Source organism: Quercus suber, unplaced genomic scaffold (genome assembly GCF_002906115.3).
Source record: "Quercus suber isolate HL8 unplaced genomic scaffold, Cork oak 2.0 scaffold_142, whole genome shotgun sequence".
Classification (NCBI taxonomy): Eukaryota; Viridiplantae; Streptophyta; class Magnoliopsida; order Fagales; family Fagaceae; genus Quercus; species Quercus suber.
Genome location: NW_027069603.1, coordinates 1073513 through 1090834, shown reverse-complemented (window position 1 = coordinate 1090834; position 17322 = coordinate 1073513). Strand labels below are relative to the sequence as shown.

General features: G+C 35.6%; 1 protein-coding gene across 1 annotated transcript; it reads right to left on the bottom strand.

Annotated features, from left to right (window-relative positions):
* Nucleotides 1-11480: 11480 nt before the first annotated feature.
* On the bottom strand, nt 11481-13258 carry LOC112018276 (uncharacterized). Its single transcript, XM_024050792.2, has 2 exons — nt 13154-13258; nt 11481-12678 (listed from the first exon to the last, which is right to left on the bottom strand). Exons 1-2 carry the CDS (start codon nt 13169-13171, stop codon nt 11752-11754), a joined length of 945 nt encoding a protein of 314 aa, XP_023906560.1. The 5' UTR covers nt 13172-13258; the 3' UTR covers nt 11481-11751.
* Nucleotides 13259-17322: the final 4064 nt, after the last annotated feature.

Sequence of the window (17322 nt, the reverse complement as noted above, 5' to 3'; positions counted from 1 at the left end):
CTGAAACTTCGACCCGCAGTCACACAGAAGAGGAAATTAAGGGAGGTCATGAGGAAGAGAGGGAAGGCTTCCCTGTACCCATATTTCCACCCCTAAAGTTTGGATTTGTGAGATTGTTGACTGGCTGAATGGGTTCTTGCTCTGAAGTTTCAGGTCTCTAGGTAGAACGTGGCTGGTTGTTTTTCTAGTTGAAGAAAGACTCTTGTATTGAGCTTGGGGTGTTGCTCTCAGAGTAAAACATCCTCTTTTGTTTTGAATCTGATTGTGGAATTTATATTAAGTTTGGGGTGCTCTAAGTGACAGGTTTTTAGTCAATAGAAAAGGCTTTGGACCCCAAGGTGTTAAGCAAGGAGTGATTTTCAGGTTTGCTTTTGTTTGGATAAAAGGAAGAATTACTTTTATCATCATTAAGGGAAAGCTTGACTAAACCCTCATTGGCTCCTCATTTTCAGTTGTTTCAGAATTTTGGGAAGCTTAACTAGATGAGAGCTAGCAGCTGAAGTTGGCCAATGAGAGCCAACCATTTTTAAAGGAAAAAGAAGATTCAGACAGAAACTTTGGCCCACAGTCACACAGAGCATAAAAGCTGTTTTGGGGTAGAAATTTTGGATACAAGACCTCTTCCATGAACCTGAGGTGCTACCAGTGTCTCTTGCCCACTTGGTAGCACGCGTGGGCTGGGCTCATGCAAAAGGTCCAAAAGGAACCAACCCATACCCTCCAAACCACACTTCCTCAATTTCTCCCATATGTCGCATGGGCTTGGGCCATGCTTAAAAGAATAAATAAAATATAATACGTGAATCGAGTCCATAAGGAAGTCGAGCTTGGTTGAATTGGGCTTGTACGAAATGTGTCGCGAAAATGGGTATCAACATTAGCCCCCCCGAGCACGCATGGCGCTTGTGCCATGTGTGTGAGTAGTTGATGTTTTTCATTACTTGTAGATGTTGCGGATTTGGGAATTAATCATTCCAAATGCTTCATTTTTTTTGTTGAGAAGATATAAGTTGATGAAGCCTATTTGTAGATATATTGTGGCTCGTGGAGACCACTTGTAGAAAACTCTCAATTCAAAGGAGCCCGCTTGTAAAAGTTTTGTGATCACAAACATGGGCACTTGATGGTTATTGGTTCCGCTAAAGAACATCAATTGGTTAACACATGTAGCACCTTATGTGTAATATGATTCAAAACACCTCCAGAAAAGGCATGAGGCTTGACTTTCATGCTCACATGTAACTTTAGAATTTTTTCCTTGATGACTTTCATGACCACCATGGTGATTTTAGCATCTCTTTCAATTGGATGGTACGTGGCTTTAAGCCCACCACGTCACTTAAGCTTTGCCATCTAAAGCTTGGTTTTTTGTCTTGTCTTTAAAATGCTCACTTTTCATTTCCTTGGTCTTCTCTAGATGACTCCATCCTTTTGGCTTTTCCATTTCACGCCATATGCATAGGAATCTATTAAATCAATTTGCTTTTCATTTTTTTTTTTTTTGTTTGTTTGTTGCTGTCACCTTCAGTTGCATCCCACGCCTTTTCCACTTGTGATGTAATCACTATGACTATGCCTCTTTCTTTGGCTTCTTGGCACAAATCACTTCTCCAAGAGCTTTAGAACTCCTTTTTCGCCCAACTCTTGAAATCATGTTCTTGTAAATATATATATATATATATATATTTTTTAAAATCCCTCAAGCTCTTTAAATCTTCCGAAGCCTTGTTGTACTCATCTTCAATCTTGCACCTATGTGGCCAAAACCCAAGGAGGACGATGAGATGGTGGTTGTAAAATGAAGGAGATCAGAGTGACAACATTCCACCACAATAACCAGAGAAGTATAAAGATGCTGCTTGTTGCAGGATCTAGACATGACAAAGCGTTGCCACTGAAGAAGAGAGAGAACCCATCGGCAAGGAGCAAAGTTGTTTTGTAGGTAGCGTTGAAGGAATTTTGCGACAGCTCAACGCCCATGGCTGTGGGATTCGTTTGCACCAATCTTGGCTAAGCAATGTCGACAGCGAAGAGAAAGGTACCCTCGTCAGTGAGGAACAATGTTTTGTTGTTGGAGGATGATGCCAAACATTGCGACAAAAATTTCGGGGATGTTTTTGCGACAAGGTGTTGAATTCATTCTTTGAGCAAACTTAATAAATGCGAATGCATGATGCCCACCTTGGCGAGCTGATTTCTTTTTGTTCGCTATGCCTTGGTTGTGCTTGTTGATATGTTGAACGTGCTGTTCAATTCAATTTGTAGGGTGGCTTTTCCTTGGAAAAATGATAGTTTCATTGCGTCGATTCATGAGGTTGAGCCATTGTTCTCATTGAAGTCGAAGCTCATGTCGAAGCTGATTCCCATTGATTTCGATAGTCTTGGAAATTAGTTTGCAATGCGGTTATGCTTGACTTCGTGTTGGAACTAAATTGTCCCCATTGTTTGTTGTAAATTTGAACGAGCAAATTGGGTCCATATGAGGAGATGATGATGAAACAACACTTGAGGATGATTCAATTTTTTAGTAGCTTTATTGTTGGCCAATTTGGTGAGATCGTGTTTGCCAAGATTAATTTCGATGAAGTCGTAGCCATGAGCGATACTATTGGCTATCTTGGGACAACTTATTTGAGATAGAATGGAGTGAAGATATCACTTGGCGATGTAGTATAGGGGTGTGCCATAACTACTACATTCGTTGGCAGCCCCCTATATCGTATTCTTGCGATGAATGCAAGTGAGAGTGATAGTCACCAAGTGGTAGTCGCTTCTCGATTCAGCAAGCTTGAAATGAAAGTGTAGGAATGAAACTTGAATTTCTAGTGCAGGGGCGTATAGTGGTTGAGTAAGCCTTTAGCCCACAGCAATGCTATTGAGAGTAAGCCATGTGTTGCATAGCTTGATTATGAGCATGAATTGGTGGAACCGAAGTTGATGATTCCATGTTGCTGTCACTATTCCTTCAATGTAATTGTCGACAACCTCGACACCTTGCACAGACAGCAGCTCCGTTTGTTTGAAAATGAAGCCGAAATTTCTCTGGCAAGTTAAAATTTGTTAAAACTCGCTACCAACCCCTTTTCATTCCAATAGGGATTGTTGAGTGCGCTGCATTGCCGTCTTGCATAGAATAAGCGTACTTTGGGAAATACGCCATTATTGAGCGGGAACTTTGGAACTCACTTGGTAAGTCACACATCTTCTTCATTTTTTTTTATTGCATATAATAGTATATTGAGTGAGTTGTACCATGGATTCTTGTAGAAGGACTTCGGCTTAGAAAATTTTGATGTCGTCGGTGGGAATTTCATTCCACGAGGCCAATCTCATTACCAATGCATCATTTTTTGAGGTTAAAGCTACTGCGGACAGCAACATAGAGCTGCAATACATGGAATCACGGCTGCCATTAGTAACTTTGAGCCGTTTTGGTCCGTCTCTCACTAGCACCTTTGAAGTAAAGAAGAGAGTGACTGCAAGCTAATGTCCCAAAGATGGTGACGTTGGATGGGGACTACGACATTGCTTCAACTTTTTCCTTCGCCACCGTTCTTGCTTTCCCTCATTTTTTTTTTTCGATTGTCTTGTATTAAGCCCCAAGCTCTGAAATTTCAAATTAGTTGAATTCCGTAATATGGGCTGCTGCCTTGGAGACAATTTTTCTTGTATTTCACCCTTGTGGACAAACCACTTATGTATACAGCAACTCCTATCTAGTTGTATTGGTGCTACTTTGAGTTTGTACTGTCATGGTTAGTATGCACAATTTGCATTTTGTACAAAGCAAGCATATATGACATTTGGATGTAAATTTTGTATTTTGGAATGAAAAAAATGATTTGTAACTCAAGGATGTGAATAGTTTGTATTTTGTACCTTGAGAATGAGCTTGTACCTTTTTTTGATAGGCTATGAGCATGTTTTTGCTGCGAAAACAACCCTTGTATGACTATGAGCACTTGAGTATGTTGAGAACAGCTTGCTTGGAAGGGTCAAGTGCACCTTGCGATTAAGTAGCATAATTTTGATAGATCATATGCACTTAGTCTTTGGAAGATTACTTGTGCTTGATTGGATAGCGCGTGAATGTGGCTTTGCCTTTGCAAGGACAAGTTAGTAGACATGTTGCTTGGTTGTCACGCCTTTGCGAAAAGGTTTTGGCTAAGCGCACGTCTCACTGCCTGTGCACTATTTTGCAGCACCTCATATATATTGAAGCTTGGCTCGCCATTTGGTAGTCGACTTATTCTCGACATTTATTAGGTTGCTATTTCATTAGTTTCAAGAAGCCCCCACATATGGGTTGCGTTTGCGCATGCTGCGGCTCATGGTGCACTTGCTTGTCACTGTTTCATAGAGGCAATCACGTTCTCACATACATAGGCTTACTAATTTCTTAAGGAAGGATTTTATCCTCGCGTATAGCGAATTACCATGTGGCAATGAGATAGTGATTTGTTGCGTCGATTTTCCATAATGTTTTAGGGATGATTATGTCCACCATGTAATGGACTGCTATGCTTAAATTATAAGATATCGTGTTGGCTTAAATACCGCTTTGTAAGGCTTGCCATTAAGAAAATGTTGGCTTTCCCTACTTTGTCGAGGGTATTGCATCCTCGCAAGTAGGGGTCTTGCCACATATGAATGATATGACATCTCACCGGCTTCCTAATCATTCAGCAGAGATTTCCTTTTGAGGACGCATTGGCTTTCCTACCTTGTTGAGGGCTAGTCGTGCCCTCACAAGTAGGGGTATCGCCATAATAAAACGTCTCATTGGCTTCCTAGCCATTTGATAAGGCTTACCATTGAGAGAGTATGTGTTTGGCCTTCCCTACCTTATTGAAAGTATTTTTACCCTCGCATGTAGAGGCATTGCCGTAAGAGTAATTTGTTGGTTTTCTTGAGCTTCACAAGGTTTCTCATTAGAAGAAAGCTTTGGTTTTCCTTACTTTATTGAGAGTATTTTTTACCCTCGCATGTAGAGGCTTTGCCGTAGGAGTAATTTGTTGGTTTTCTTGCCGCTTCGCAAGGTTTCTCATTAGAAGGAAGTGTTGGCTTTCCCTACCTTATTGAAGGCATTACACCTTCGCATGTAGGGATCTCACCATGCTTTGATAACATGATAGTTTGTCGGGTTCCTGTATTTCATAGGGCTTGCCTTCGAAAATTGGTATAAGTGAGATGTATTGTTGTCGCTTATGAATAAGATGTCAAAGCGACAAATGATGTGCTTCTTGATGAGTTTGGCTACAAGCATTCCCATCGCTTTTCTTGAGTGCAATTGCTTCCGCCTACTCAGTGAACTATTTAGTGGCGGTAAAGACTTGAATGTACTCATTCAAGGGTGAATGGATAGGTCCGATGGGTTCAAGCCCCCGAGTATAAAAGGGTATGGAGCGCTCATGTCTTAAAGGCTTATATGGTGTGTGCGTATAAGCTTGGAGTGCACTTGGAAGTGTGGCGACTTTAGCGAATTTGGTTATGCCAAACCAATAGTATCCTATCGCCAAGGGTTGTTGGTAGGATTTATTCCTCCCTTAGTCTTCACCATATTCCTCCAAGATGAATTCCAAAAATGGGGTTCCTCATTTGCTATATAAAGGGCAGAATATAATTCCTCTTTGTCGAAGATTTGTTGTGCCACAGACAGCGTCTCCATACTCAGCTAACTTGGCTTCTAATTTTGAGATAATGATAGGCTAAGTGTCGGAGATGTCGGTATAGGGTTGTTTCATTCCTAGCACAGCAGTTTTTCTCCCACACTTTGGTTAGCCTATTTGTCGAAGATATATGGTACTGCAGATAGCGATTCCATACTTTGCTTGCTTGGCTTCTAACTTTCGGACAATGATGGGCTAAGCATTAGAGACGTTGGTATAGGGTTGCCGCATCCCTAGCACAACAATTTTTCTCATTGGCCTCTATGCCGCTTATACCAAGCTTTCACATCAATACTAAGATTCCACACGAAAATCTTTGGAATGGATTTCCAGCAACTAGCTTGTGATTTTTGAGCTGTTTGACATCAATATTTAGAGCGAGCTCTAGTGAATCATTCTTCAAAGGTGCACACGAACTTTCCTTATTAGTTGGCTTGGCTGCGGATTTCAATTGCAAGAATTGAGTGACAAGAACAATTTTTCTTGATGATGGCAACGTTTGAACTTCCCTTTTCATGTATAATCTCAAATTCAAGAAGGATTAAGGCGTTGTCATGGCTTAGAATGCATGCGCTTATCATGACTTGAGATATATGAATATGCCATGGCTTGGCGTGCACGAATCAACCAAGATTATAGATGCGTGAGCTCGTCATAGCTTAGCGTTCATGAGCGTGTCACTGCTTCGATGAAAGGGAATGGAGTTCGGATCTTCTTTGTTGTTGGGTGCTCTGAGAAGGTTTCCGTATCACCCTAAATGCAAATGTCATTTATATTAGTAAGTGATAGTCATGGCCAAGCGAAGTAGCATAAACGACTTATAAAAAATATTTTGATTAAAAATTTGAAAAATTAAATGGTTTAAACGATATGTATAAAAAAAATGAATTAGTGAAGAGAGTGCTCGAGAGTCTTAGCTTCAGCGTGCTTTAAACGATAGTGTGTCGTTCTTATGACTTCAAAACTTGGCTTATGAAATGTCGCTTCTTAAAGACTTGATGTATGGTGTGTCGCAACCTCAAGGCTTGGTGCATGGAACGTCTAGCGCCTTACGGTGGGCCATTTAGCTATGGCCTTTAGCTCTTTGGTGAAGACTTCATTTAGCGGTGATGCCAAAAATGTTTAGCTGCGAATGGGTCGCATACAGTAGCGATTGTTGTTGTGCCAAAATAATTTAATCACCTGTGGCAGCCCCTATATGCTTGGCGCTAACTCAGCAATAATACAACTTGATGTATGGTATGTCGCTACCTCAAGGCTTGGTATATGGAATATCTAGCGCCTTGCGGTGGGCCATTTAGCTATGGCCTTTAGCTATTTGGTGAAAACTTCGTTCAACGGTGACGCCAAAAATATTTAACTGTGAAGGGTCGCACACAGCAGCGATTATTGTTGCGCCAAAATGAGTCAATCACCTGCGGCTCCGTATGCTTAGCGCGTGAGGGATTCTTGGTTTTGAAATTGATGTTTAGAGATTTGCATTGTTGATTATTGGTTGGAACCATCATTCCCTTCGCAGTTGGATATGTGGCTCGCCATTTTTGCATTTTCAAGCCATAACAAAAATTTTCACAAATATCATGTAAAGCAAGAGATATATGATGATTCATCCATAAGAATGATAGCTAAAAAATAATAATATAGATGAGTGGAAGATTTTTTTTTTCTTGAATAAGAAAGTTGATTCTCCCTCCATCATTCACTTCTTGGATGGCTTTTGGAGGTTGGAGCGATTTTGTCACACGATTTGGATCATCTCCAGTAGCTCAATGAGCTAAGGATAGAATTTTTTCAAGCTCAACTTCACAATGCTCTTCTTGCGCGATAAAGCATGATATAGTTTCCCTTGGAATGACAAGTTGGTGTGAGAAACACCATCTCTTTGCTGGTTCCACACCTTTGGAGGCACCATTTCTCTTGTGTCAACTGCTTGACTCCCCAGTAGAGTCGCCAAAATGTCGGGGACATTTTTGCAACAAGGGCCAAAAATGCGAAAACAGCCCAAATCTCCCCTTGGGTTCTTTAGAAGTGTTTGTTTATGGAGAATCAAGCCCAAAATTCACAATGTATAAAAAAACAAAGGCTAATGGTGCTTTGACAAGAGAGAATCAAAATGCTAACAACAAAAGTGCAGAAAACCATAACAAACATAACAGGTCTGGAACTCCGACCTGCAGTCACACAGAAGAGGGAATTGAGGGAGGTCATGAGGAAGAGAGGGAAGGTTCCCTTGTACCCATATTTCCACCCCTAAGGTTCGGATTTGTGAGATTATTGACTGGCTGAATGGGTTCTTGCTCTGAAGTTTCAGGTCTCTAGGTAGAACGTGGCTGGTTGTTTTTTTAGTTGAAGAAAGACTCTTGTATTGAGCTTGGGGTGTTGCTCTCAGAGTAAAACGTCTTCTTTTGTTTTGAATCTGATTGTGGAATTTGTATTGAGTTTGGGGTGCTCTAAGTGACTGGTTTTTGGTCAATAAAAAAGGCTTTGGACCCCAAGGTGTTAAGCAAGGAGTGATTTTCAGGTTTGCTTTTGTTTGGATAAAAGGAAGGATTACTTTTATCATCATTAAGGGAAAGCTTGACTAAACCCTCATTGGCTCCTCATTTTCAGTTGTTTCAGACTTTTGGGAAGCTTAACTAGATGAGAGCTAGCAGCTAAAGTTGGCCAATGAGAGCCAATCATTTTTAAAGGAAAAAGAAGGTTCGGACAGAAACTTTGGGCCACAGTCACACAGAGCATAAAAGCTGTTTTTGGGTGGAAATTTTGGATACAAGACCTCTTCCATAAGCCTGAGGTGCTACTAGTGTCCCTTGCCCACTTGGTAGCATGCGTGGGCTGGGCTCATGCAAAAGGTCCAAAAGGAACCGACCCATACCCTCCAAACCACACTTCCTCAATTTCCCCCATATGTCACATGGGCTTGGGCCATGCTTAAAAGAATAAATAAAATGTAATACATGGATCGAGTCCATAAGAAAGTCGAGCTTGGTTGAATTGGGCTTGCACGAAATGTGTTGCGAAAATGGGTATCAACAACTATGCATAGTCATATATTCAAGTTAAAGTAATTTAATATATATTTATATATATATTAATTCTTTTTGTTTAAATTTATGATTCAATTATGATATTCAATCTTCTATATGAAATTAACCTTAGTTTAGTTATTTAACAATTTTTGTATTAACACCAAATTAGTCTTAATTTAATTAGTAGTATTATATAATTTTATTTAATTAATGTTTACATATAAAGGGCTGCATATAAAATTTTCGCCTTAGGCCCCAAGTTATGTTACCTTGTTAGGGGTGTAAAAACTCCCGGTTGTTATTTCAACAACCAACACCCCAAAAATCAAGTTTATCAAGGTGTGTATTACTATTTTCGTTTCTACAACTGTGAATAGTAAGTTCTCATAAATACAACCTACTATTCATGGGTTGTAAACATAAAATATATATTATTGGAGAGAGAGAGAGAGAGAGAGAGAGAGAGAGAGAGAGAGAAGTTTTATTTATTATTTGATTGTGTAGTTTATATTATTTGATTAAGTTGAATGTAAAAATAAGAATTGAGATGGTGGGTGTATTGTTAAATGAGTTGGTAAAATAGATAAATTACTGTTTGAAAATGTAATACTGTAGCAAGTTGCTAAAACTTAAATAATATTTTTATTGTCACAGTGGAGAGAGAAAAGAGAGAGGAAGAAAGGGAAGAGAGAGGAGTAATTTATTTTATTTTATTGTGTAGTTTATATTATTTTATTTGGTTCTAAGTAAAAATAAGAATTGAGATGTTAAGTGTATTGTTAAATGAGTTGGTAAAATAGATAAAATAATTTTTTAAAGTAAAAAATATGTATTTTTTTTTACAAACCCAAATGTGAATGTTCTCAGGGAGGTCATAGGTAGCCTTACCACAAGTTTTGTTTGAATATCTTTAATAAATTAAAAATAAAGTGATTGTCTGGGATTTTGCCTAGTTACATGGAGTAGCTGGGACAGATTCTGCTGGCTCAACAAAATGGATATAGAGAATCGTTGATCATTCCTTTAAAATAGACGGTTTAAAAATTAAAATGACTTATGAAACATGCTAGCGATACAGAAGTGGCCATTGAATGAAGGTGAAATAAAAAAGAAGTTTGGTCTCATTTTGCCTTCGCTATTCTTTGGTTAACTAAGACAAAACCAAGGCCAGAACCATCACCAATACATGCCACAGATTCCTCTATCAAACCGTAGATTAAGATATATATATATATATAACTTTTTTTCTTTATTGGTTTTTTTTTGGATGGAGGTATCAAATTTTTCTGGCAAAGTTTCTGCAACTTGGACAAGGTAGTCAATCTTATTGAATACATGGTTTGATGGAGGAAAAACTTTCTCTATCATGTTTTCTACTGCTAGTATTTGATCATCGGCAAAAGAGAGGATTGTTAACCAATGATATTGCATTGCATACGCTAATGGACCGGCAAATGGGGCTAATTTGGCTACCTTTCTTGCCGTTGAACCTATTAGTCCATTAAATTCTTGAGCTTTTGTGTAAGCACTATGAACAATCGCCAAGATTGAAACTCCACAACTGTGCAATGGACGATGCCGGGAACTCATTCTGGTAGTTGCTCTTGGTTCCTGAGCAATTCATGTCAAAACTCAAAACATGAGCATAAGATATATGGCAACCAATATGTGATCAACTAATGCTATAATCTAATACATGAGTTTTACAAATTTACTATTTCTATTTGCTTAAATAATATTCTCTAATTGTTGATCATTTAGATGTCCAATATAAAATTAGTATGATTATATGATTGGCACTGTCCTAGCTAAAAAACCAAAATAAGAATGGACAAAATTTAGCTACAAAATTGGTTGTAGCCTTAAGCTACAAACTCACTCAATAAAATAAATATTACTGCATATTTTGAAAATCTAACCGTTGAATTACATGTTCTTTACGCTCTTAATACACAAGTTAATTTTTGTATCAATAAGATATTATTTACTATATAATCTATAATATCATATTTTATGTATAATTTTAAATTACAAAAAATTGCAATTTAAAAATTTATGATGACATAACTATTGATCTTTAATTTTCTTGAAATTTTGCAAACATGGAGAATATAAGAAGAAGGTGCAATCTAATGGTGAATTTGTTCACCTCCAATAAAAAGATATTGAGTGAGTTTGTAACCTAAGGATACAATCGATTTTGTAGCTAAACTTTGTCCAATAAGAATATTCATCAATAAAGAGTAGTGAATCAATTATGTATATAATCTTATTTGAATTTTGATATACTATTTTTTTTTCTATCCTATCTATATATAAAAAAATTAGTATATTCTTATTTTGGTTTTTTAAACTTGGACAGAGGCAATCGTATAATCATTCGCATGTACTACTTTTTAAAGAACGATATCTTTTTTTTTTTNGGGGGGGGGGGGGGGGGGGTTGGTGTGGGTGGGTTCAGGCACACAAAAATTGGTCATGTACCTATGTATGTTTTCAACACTTGTGCGACAGACAAAGTTCATGCAACTATATGTAAGATATAGAAGCATAGATTTGGGCTAGTAAATCAATAAAATGTTGGACAAAATGGAGTTGGATGAGAAAATACTTCTGAAAAAACAAGACAGTAGAAACGTGTAGCTCTGTTTTGACAACAAATCTTTATTTATGGCATCTGTCCATCTATTGCAAAATAACATTTTTTGCATGTTCAAACCATTCTCTACCATGTTTGATAACTTCATCTATTTTAAAAACCAGAATTTGCAAGAAACATCAATACAGAAAACAACGCAATATTTCTTCAACATTATTGAAAAACTACACCATAGTCCGTCAAGCATTCTCTGTGACAGAACTAGTGTTAAGTGTGAACTCACTTCAAAAGTAGTGTGCATAGAATGCAGCTAGCATGACAGACTTTTGAGTTGTGAATAATATTGACCTCCAAATCACCCTACTGTGATGTAGAAATTTGCTCAAATATCTACAATAGACATTAAAATGTAAATGCTACCAACTGCCATGCTTGCTTGTTTCTGGTTTTCACTTCACGCATATGAACTAGAACGTGACGCTGAAAACCTTTTATCCCCTCTTCCAGGGTTCTTGAGCCATGCTGACTCGAACAATTCCATAATTGGATCATCGTTCAGAAGGCTTTGATTGCTTTCGTCTTCATTATGCTCTTCTCCTTTCTCAGCTTCTTCCTTGTCGACATTAATTTTCTCATTGTTCTCCATCTTTTCAATGTGTTCTTCTTCTGCTTTCTTTTCCATAATTTCCTTTGCCCCCTTCTCTAGTACCTCCTTGTATGTCCCTTTTGTAACGCCAGAATCGACTGCTTTACCAACTGTCTCAGTTTCAGCTTGTGGGATTTCAGATTTGGGAAGAAGGCTTTCCTTGTTCTCACTGTCAACATTGGCTTGCAATTTTTCAGGCTTCTGTGCTTCATCAACAAAATCTCGTTCATTCTTTTGCTTCTCACAGTTTATATCGACGATAATCTCCTTTTCCCGTGCACTTCCATTTTCCCAGTGACTCAACTTAGTGATAAAAAAGTTCAAGAAGAAAATAACTTGGACCAGTGCACAATCAAAGCGAAATTGGTGGACAATTGTAGGAATTTTGTCGTAAGCATAATCAAATTTTTCTGGCAAAGTTTCTGCAACTTGGACAAGGTAGTCAATCTTATTGAATACATGGTTTGATGGAGGAAAAACTTTCTCTATCATGTTTTCTACTGCTAGTATTTGATCATCGGCAAAAGAGAGGATTGTTAACCAATGATATTGCATTGCATACGCTAATGGACCGGCAAATGGGGCTAATTTGGCTACCTTTCTTGCCGTTGAACCTATTAGTCCATTAAATTCTTGAGCTTTTGTGTAAGCACTATGAACAATCGCCAAGATTGAAACTCCACAACTGTGCAATGGACGATGCCGGGAACTCATTCTGGTAGTTGCTCTTGGTTCCTGAGCAATTCATGTCAAAACTCAAAACATGAGCATAAGATATATGCAACAATTTAAAGAACGATATCTTTTTTTTTTTTTAAATTTATTTTTTTATAAATAATATTTATTTAGTAGGTTGCTGATAAATCTGAGGAATTTTTTGGCCTAGATGTCCTGCATATCCAGAATATATATGAAAGCTTATAATTATATGAAACACAATAGTATGGAAATTTTGTTTTATTGGGGCAGTAATCACTTTAATTACAAAGAAATTGAATGAGAAATAATGTTAAACCAAAAACATAACATAAACCAAAATATATGTGTGTGTATATATATATATATATATATCCTATTGCAAGAAATTGAATGAGAAATAATGTTAAACCAAAAACATTAACATAAACCAACAAAAATATATATCCTATTGCATATATTTTGTCATTGCTTTGGAGAATCGGACAATTTTTATAAGTGTTAAAGCTCATACCTTGTTGGCAAAAGACATGAGAAATGAGAATCCACAATAGTACTCTAAAGCTCGTTGCAGAAACTGATATAAGAATTTGTGGTCAATTATATATGTTGGTACCTTTTAAGTTCGATTTATGGTGGAAAAGATCAAACGTTAGTGGTGGAAAAATGAACGGCTGGAATAGATTTTTTAGCGGGAGAATCTGGTTAGCGGTTTTGACTTTAGAGTTGCATTGCTTTAAGATTTTGTGGTCAATTTGCTTGGTACTGATTCCCACTGTAGGATTTTGACACGTATATATATATATATTTGATAAGTATATAAATATTATATATATATAATTTAAATTATATATATACTTATCACTTTTTGATTTTTTTTTTTAAACTTCAGAAATGAAAGATTACTCTATTTATTTGACTTTATCTGCTCTTAATTATAAATCATATCATGTCATTATATTATATATAATAAAAATTGGGTTTAGACGTTGTGTTTGCGCCAAGTGACTTTACTAAATTGCAAAAATTTTCTTAAATTTTTAGATTTTAAGAATATATATATATATATATATATATATAAGTTTTCTTTAACATGCAAAAATTTTCTTAAATTTTTAGATTTTAAGAATATATATATATATATATATATATATAAGTTTTCTTTAACTATAATTTCTAAGTGGATAAAAATCTTAAAGTGACTTAATCTGAAAATGAAGGTTATGTATAAAATAGTGCCGTGCTTCCTTGGCCAATAAGACCCGTGAGGTTGAAACTTTAAAATTCAAGAGAGGATATGTGTATATATGTGTGTGTGTAAATACTTTTCCTCTATGACATATGTGGCATCTTAGTTTTAAGGATATAAAAGTACATACTTCACGTGGCTAGCAATTGGCATATCACATGGTGGTTTAATTAGCTTTAGACTTTTTGTTCATCTAAAATTTTTCAATGTGGAGTGTGTATATATATATATATATATATCAAATAATTCATAATTAATACCCATCGTACAGTTTCTTTGTGCTATTATTTTCTTTTTCTACCTACAATCTCTATTATTCTCTTTTTCTACCTATAACTTTACAAGTATGTATTTGTTTACTTTTTTTTTTTTCTCGTCCAATTGAATATAATTTGTGTATTTGTTTAAGTTGATTTCCTTAAGTTTAAACCAATTTAGAGAATTGTTTTGGATTGTCAATTGATTTTTTTATTTATTTTTAATGTTAGTTTGATTGTTTATAAATTATATAAGAAATTGAGCTTTAATGTCTAATTAACTAAGAAATTAATTTTTTAGTTTAAGCTTGAATAATAAAAAAAAAATTTAAATAAACATTAACCAGCTTATGTTTTCCAAAAAATAAAATAAAACGTGTAATTGTTCGGAGCAGCAATTTTTGGCATTTTATGGATTGAAGAGACTTACAAATTGGGTTGTCTGTAGATAAATACAATAGCAGCCGAAATCCCATGAGCCAAGTCGCTGATTTTTCAGGTTTATTTGTTCGTTCTTTTTTAACAGCGGAGAAACTGTGAACATGAAAAGAAAAGAGAGAGAGAGAGAGATAAATTTGATGAATGTGAATTTGTGATGGTTTTTTAATAGGTTTTTTGGATTAAATTTGATACTAATAGAATGGAAGTAAAAGTGTAAAACTATTTAAAAAAAAAAAATCTGATATTTATCATTAACTTAAAAAAAATAAAATTGAGAATCAGATATTTATTCTTTTAAAAAAAAAATTTAATAGTTAACTATTTTTTTAAATTTTTTATATTATTTTTTAAATATATTATACTCTTTGCAATTGTTGTGCATCTTATTAATATGTTATTATGTTTGCAATTGTTGAAGGGTGTAAAATTTTTTAATTTTTCAAAAGTTTTACTTTTCATTTTTCTCTATCAATTTTGTTTTGTTTTGTTTTTTTGTTTTTTGGTAAATGCTAATTATTATTTTTATATATTATTTTATCATAATAGATGGACAAAATCAAAGATATAATCTCTTGGATGAAATCAACACTGAAAAAGACGATTGGAATATTAGAGTTAGAGTCACAAGAATGTGGGAAGTTCTTAATATTAAAACAGTGCCATATAGCTTCACCAAATTGCAAAAATTTTATTAAATTTTTAGATTTTTAAAGAACTAGAAAAGAATAGTATATTATTAGAACTCTAATTTATTCTTATCATTAAATAAAATTAGATAAAACATTATTTTTTATTTGTTAGGATATATTTCTTAAATTAAGTGATAATATTTAACATACAAAAATTTAATTTAGATAATATTTATCATCTAATTAACATTATTTTTTTATTTGTTAGGATATATTTCTTAAATTAGGGGATAATATTTATGTGAGAGACCGCGCCCTCGGCCCGTTTTTATGTTATGTTGGGCCAAACCCACGTGAATGGGTGGAGTCGTGTTATTGCCTCTCAAAATGGAGATTCGACTAATTATATTTTCCCCTTTAGATTAAGGGTTTTACAATGGAGTCGCAACTTATTTAATTATTGGAAAAATAAGAAAACCATAATTAAAAAATTCTTCATTTTATTAATTTGAAATTGAATTTACATTGAACATAGGAAATTACATAGCTTTGGTCCTAGATACAATCTAAGATAAAGTACATGGCTTTGTTTCCTAGTTACAATCTAGAAATTGAAAATTACAAGGATAAGCATTTGATCTACTAACCCTTGATCTAAGTTCGGAGGCTATGTTACAAGGTGGGAAGGTGTTAGGCACCCACCTTGCCCGGTGAAACCGGTCTTCTAGACTATGGTGGCCAACAATCATGTCACATCATCCAATATATTATCAATCAATTTGCATGTTGAATTTGATGTGTGTGTGTGTGTGTGTGTGATAAACCCCAATTCAATTTATTGAGCATTACATTTAGATTGAAAAATAAATTCTAGTGAATGTGTGTGGATGGTGATAACCTAGATTCAAGGATTTGAAAGAATTATTAAACAAACATGTTTTTCATATTTTTGATGTGGATTTAAGATTAAAACTAGTGATATGCATGAACATGTGATGAACAACCAAGAATATGTGAAGAACACATAAAAACATTCAAACATATTCAAGAGGATTCAAATAATTACTATCATACTTCAATCTTAAATTCTCATCATGGTAACACAAAAAACAAGTTAGGGAAAGAGATTATACCTTCATGCAAGATTCATACGGTGGAGGAGGAGACTCTTGGTGGAGGTCCTAAGGGTGGAGGAAAAAAGAAGAACTAGGAGAGGGAGAGTGAGTCTTACTCAATACCTTGAGTCTCAGGAAGACCAAGATATGACAAGACTACTCTACTTCACTAGAACTCAAGAGAGGAGAAGAGAGGGGATTTTTTCGTGCCTTGAAATGAAGGAGGGGGAGGGTTTATATAGTGGTAGTGGAGGGAATATGAATGGAAGGCCATTTAATGAGGGTTGACAAGGATTATGAACCTAGACCTCATTTTAGCCTTGGGGAAAATCTGGTGCATTAAATGGAGAGATTGGTGGGAGTGGGGAGCAAGCCAAAATTCGGTTTTCCCGTAGCTGCTGTAACAGCTTGTAGAGCTAAATTCGAAAAATCATATCTGACCCAATTCTGATCGGAATTGTCTCGTTCTTATGCTCAAATTGAAGCCCCGGATGTCTAGTTTCTAGGAAAATTAACCTCATTCACAGATTCAAAATATTCTGAGAGATATTGATGAAATAGTGAGCAGAGGTCATTTGTTAGAAAATGGTTTCAGCACAATTAACATTAATAGGCCCCAAATTAGCTCCCAATTAACATTAAATGGTTCCAATCACTCCCATTTCAGAATTAATTGGTTCCCAATTTACTCTAATTAAAAGATAATTACACAAATTACTCATTGAATAATTAATGTTTAACTATCTAATTAATTAGGTGTATGCAACCTCACCATAAAATGTAGTCCTAACCAATTAAATTATGACACATCATTGATCTCAAATTGATTACACCTATAACCAATTGAAATCAATTGTTCATAATCACATATAGTCGGACTCAATTTGTGATAGTACATCTTAGCCATTAAAACGTGATTTGATGATAACTTTCAATCTAATGGTCCGATTAGGGCTTATGACCAGTCGATTTGATCGTTACAACATCAAGAT